Consider the following 4194-nt stretch of genomic DNA (forward strand, 5'->3'; position numbering starts at 1 on the left):
CAACCTCAACTATTCTGAGGTTCTGTGATTTATGGTGGTGTTGAATTGACTGGCCTACAGGTTTATGTCAAAAAGCTCTGCAGCAACAGGTTGTCCATATTTTATATTGTACGGCAAGTTCACCACATCACATTGCTTTACCCATTTCTGGCGTTTTGCTCAGCCATGGCTCTCCTGGAGGAAGAGCAAAGCAGCCAAATCCTTCCTCATTCTCGTTTCACAAATGAAACCATTTTTGCCCACCACCTTGTGACAAATCTCATGCTGGAGGTGAGGAATGATGCTGGCCCATGGCATGGAAGTTGCGACACTCCTACGGCACCCCACCAAGTCGGAGCCTCCTGTCCTTCCCTCCAGGAAAGGGCTACCAACTGGGCTGCCATCCAGGAGACGGGAAGCAACGGGGTTCAGTGACCTTCCAGGGTGCCTCGTTGGTGGCCCCTTGGCCGCGCAGGTGGCCCCGGGCACAACCGCGCTGACTCCGGCAAGCAAGCCTCCGCCGCCACGTCCCCTCCCGCACTCGGTCTCCCACGGGACACCACCACCCTCCCAAAGGCCGCGTCCGCCGCGCGGCGGGCGGGGCTTGTCCAGCCCGACGTGTTTCAAACGGGCCAACCGCGGGGCGCGGAGGGAGGGCGGGCCGGCGCGCAGTCCCCGCCTGGGAGTTTAAAGCGCCATTTTGTGCCGGGCGGCAGGAGATCGATCGGCGCTCCTCAGCCAGAGTGCGGGTGGCGGGGTGCGGCGAGCGCCCGGCGGCGGCCGCCGAGCTGCGGCCGGTGCTGCCCCTCCGCGCTCCCGGCTCGGCGCCTCTTGCCCCACACGCCCCCCTCCCCCTCTCTCCCCCCTTCCCCCCACCCGCGCTGTCCCTCTGCCTCCATGACCCGCAGTAGGAAGCAGGCGGCGCTGGAGAGAGGAGCCGGGAAGATGAACCCGGAGGCGGAGAGCGCCGCGGCGAGAGCCGCGGAAGCCCGGGCGGCGACGACGGCAGGGGCAGTTGGCGGCGAAGCGGCGCCCGCTGCCTGGGGGCTGGAAGGGGAGGCGGAGAAAGTTGTGTACTCGCGCTCGCAGGTCTCTTTCGCCGGCACCAAGGCACTGGGCGACGCCATCAAGCTCTTCATGCCCAAGTCCACGGAGTTCATGAGCTCCGACTCGGAGCTGTGGAACTTCCTCTGCAGCCTCAAGCACGAGTTCTCCCCGGTCATCCTCCGCAGCAAGGACGTCTACGGATACGCCTCCTGCCGCGCCGTCGTCCCCGACCCGCCGCCGCCCTCGGCAGAGCGGCCCCGCCGCCGCGCCGGCAAGCGGCGCTTCCCGGCCGCCGACGCCAAGCGCCGGGCCGCGGCGGCGGGCGGCAGCGCCAAGCGGCGGCGGCGGCGGCGGCGCCGCAGGAGGGCACGGGGCAGGCAGCGGCCCGCGGCACCGGCGGCCGCCGGCCTCCGCGGCGACGAGGAGGCGGCGGCGCTGGGGCCGCCCGGCGAGGAGGAAGCGGACAGTGACCAGGGCAGCCCGGCGGAGGGGGCGGCCTGGGAGCCCTTCGGCGGCAAGTCGTTGGAGGAGATCTGGAAGGCTGCCACTCCCCGCCTCACCACCTTCCCGACCATCCGTGTGCGGGGCAGCGTCTGGAGCCGGCGGAGCCTGGCGGCGGTGCGGCGGCGGGCGCAGCGGATCCTCGGCGTGGACCTGTCTCCCGTGGTGCGGGTGCGGCGCCTCCCTGTGGCGCCGTCCTGAGGCCGCGGGGGGGGACCGCTATCCCGCTTCCCCCCGGCGGGAGGGGGCCAGGCCGGCGCCTCACCTCCGCCGCGGTGCGGACAAAGAGACCAATATCAGTCACCTGTTTACATTGCTTTTTGTCTGGATCGTGTTCTGCTGCTGCACTTTATGGCTCGCTCGGGCGGGGGCTGGGCCCCGCAACCGCACGGGGGGCGGCCGACCGACCGGCCGGGCGGACCGCCGCGCAGCCGGGGCCCGGCCTTGCTCCGGGCTGGGCTGTGGCGCACCCCGTCCCGCCCCCGCCGGGGCTCGGGGGAGTAGGGGGGGCGGGAGGGACCGCCTGGCAGGTAACACGCGTGAGGACCAAGTTCCACTTCCACTTTTTTTCTCTCCCATTGGGCTACCTCACTGGTCCAGAAGTCCACCCGAGAAGTTATTTTCCAAAGGAACTTACTTTCATGCTTGTATAATAAAGCACCATCTGATTCTTGCTATTTTTTTTTCTTCTCCCCTTTTCTGATGGATTATGTATGCTTTGTGGTGTTGCACTAGTATGTGCTCAGGGTATTTTGAATCCCAAGCATTCCCAAGTTTCAGTTTACTCTGATCAAGGATGCATAAAGGATGGAGGTTCAGGACTTGTGGCTGTTCTTGATGGTGCAAAAAAACTTTGTTTTTAAATTTCATGGGCTTAGTGATTATATATAAAGATGTATTGCGCAGTATAATTGTTACACTTTTGTATCTAAAGTCATTTTTAAAGTTTTCTAGTCGACCTGAGTATTTGTTTCTATTGAGCCCCTAAAGATAGAATCATCCTGATATTTTATAATGCTGTTGGCTTTAGGGAAGCTCATTTGGTCAACTTAAGTGAATTTAATAAAAGTCGAAGAACAAGTGGTGTTTCAGTTCAATGAAACTTCACAGGGATGGGTTCCTGGGTGAAGTACGCTATCATCTAGGTGCTTAGTGTAAACAAGCTTGGACTTCGTGAAGAGTGTAACTGCTCCTCAAAGTAATGTATAGGTGTCAGACAGTGAACTGATACACAGTGTTGCTGACAGCCAGAAGTCAGCGGCTCACGTGGTGCAAATGCCACGCTGAAGTGCCTCTGCAAAAAGAGCAAGACTTGATAGCTGATCTCTTCGTAACAAAATAGTGCTGGTTGTCATCCTGGGATTGTGAGATGATTAATGATGGATAATCATATTTAACATAATTACTTGCACGCAATTATTTTTATAAACCTCTCCTGGTTTTCACAGTAGACTCATGCAAAATTCATGATGTAGGCTGATTATTTTGACTGAAAAATGCCGTGTTGTCATTCTAAGCATCAAGCAGTGTCAAGGCTTTCATTGGGTCTTATGCCTTGCAGTTGGTGTGCGAGGAGCAAAGGTCTATATGAGGGAGAATCTGATTGTATTTTTAAAAATTAGGGGGTTTTTAATGCTTGGGAGAGAAATAAGAAATGCTTGATAATAGACAGCTTATGTCCCTAGTATCCCAGTAAATGAGACCAAATTGGTGGAATGAATGACTTCACAGCTTGCTTATAGAGTGGTTTGGTGACTCTTAAATCTTTTTCTGATGACTGTTGACTCTGTTGCTTGCTGTTGACATGCAATAAGATGGCTTGATGTGTAGAAGTTGCTTGTAAGAACCTGGTAGTGCTAACCTAAAGCAGCCAGCTTTTAAAAACCTGATTATATTTTGTAGCTCTTAGTGAAGCTGCAAAGTTCTTACTCTTACAAACTAACAGTCTATTCTATCTCTATCAGACTTTTGAAATTATTTACATAACATTAGACTGCCTGTTGATGGCTGCAGTAGTGCCACGTCACATTTCAGAAGCAAATTAGGAAATGAAAGTTCAAGGGAGTGTGTATTGTGCTATTTTTCTCTCTGTAATACCTGCTTAAATGTGAAGGCAAAATTGTGATCTAAAACCCGGTAAGACAAGCTGCACTGTGACCAAATGTCAAGGCTCCCAAGTATTTCAGTTCTGACATTCCACTTCAGAAATGCAGGTTAAGAATATCGTTGGTTCTTGAAGAGTCTAGTTGACTTCAGCGCTCCTACTGTTAGGTCGAGTTATTTTTTTTTTTTAGCGTTGTTTTGAAAGATCTGTGTGGAAAGATTATGAAATGTAAGCAGTTGTCTTGTGCAGATTCTTTGTTTTTAGCTCATAAACAGACTAAGGACAAGCTAGATCAAATATCAAGGGCAGAGTTGGGACTTCCAGAGGTATGATATGGGAGACACCATATTAAATTTGTACTGTCTTGTTTGGAAGCTTATCCCAAAACATTCTGTGTGAGTACAACATACATAGTGAAGTATGTATATAGTGAACTTTAAATCAGTTGGGTGACTATTGTTGTATGAGATGTATGCATAAGTCTTGCTTATTTTTCTCGTGGTTGCACATTGGCTTCTTGGGTTTTCAAGTGGCAGTTTTATTTGGGGTAAAGTGTGCTTTGC

At 54.0% G+C, this 4194-nt stretch overlaps 1 protein-coding gene across 1 annotated transcript; it reads left to right on the forward strand.

Moving 5' to 3' along the window:
- Positions 1-691: 691 nt before the first annotated feature.
- Positions 692-2607, forward strand: CCDC71L (coiled-coil domain containing 71 like). The gene has a single exon (XM_062018888.1). The coding sequence runs from the start codon at positions 877-879 to the stop codon at positions 1726-1728; it is 852 nt and encodes a 283-aa protein (XP_061874872.1). The 5' UTR covers positions 692-876; the 3' UTR covers positions 1729-2607.
- The last annotated feature ends 1587 nt before the right edge of the window (positions 2608-4194 follow it).

This window comes from Colius striatus, chromosome 1 (genome assembly GCF_028858725.1).
Source record: "Colius striatus isolate bColStr4 chromosome 1, bColStr4.1.hap1, whole genome shotgun sequence".
In the NCBI taxonomy this organism is placed as follows: domain Eukaryota; kingdom Metazoa; phylum Chordata; class Aves; order Coliiformes; family Coliidae; genus Colius; species Colius striatus.

Excerpts from the sequence above, each read along its gene's own strand:
- CCDC71L (XM_062018888.1), top strand. The coding sequence starts at position 877 with ATGACCCGCAGTAGGAAGCAGGCGGCGCTGGAGAGAGGAGCCGGGAAG.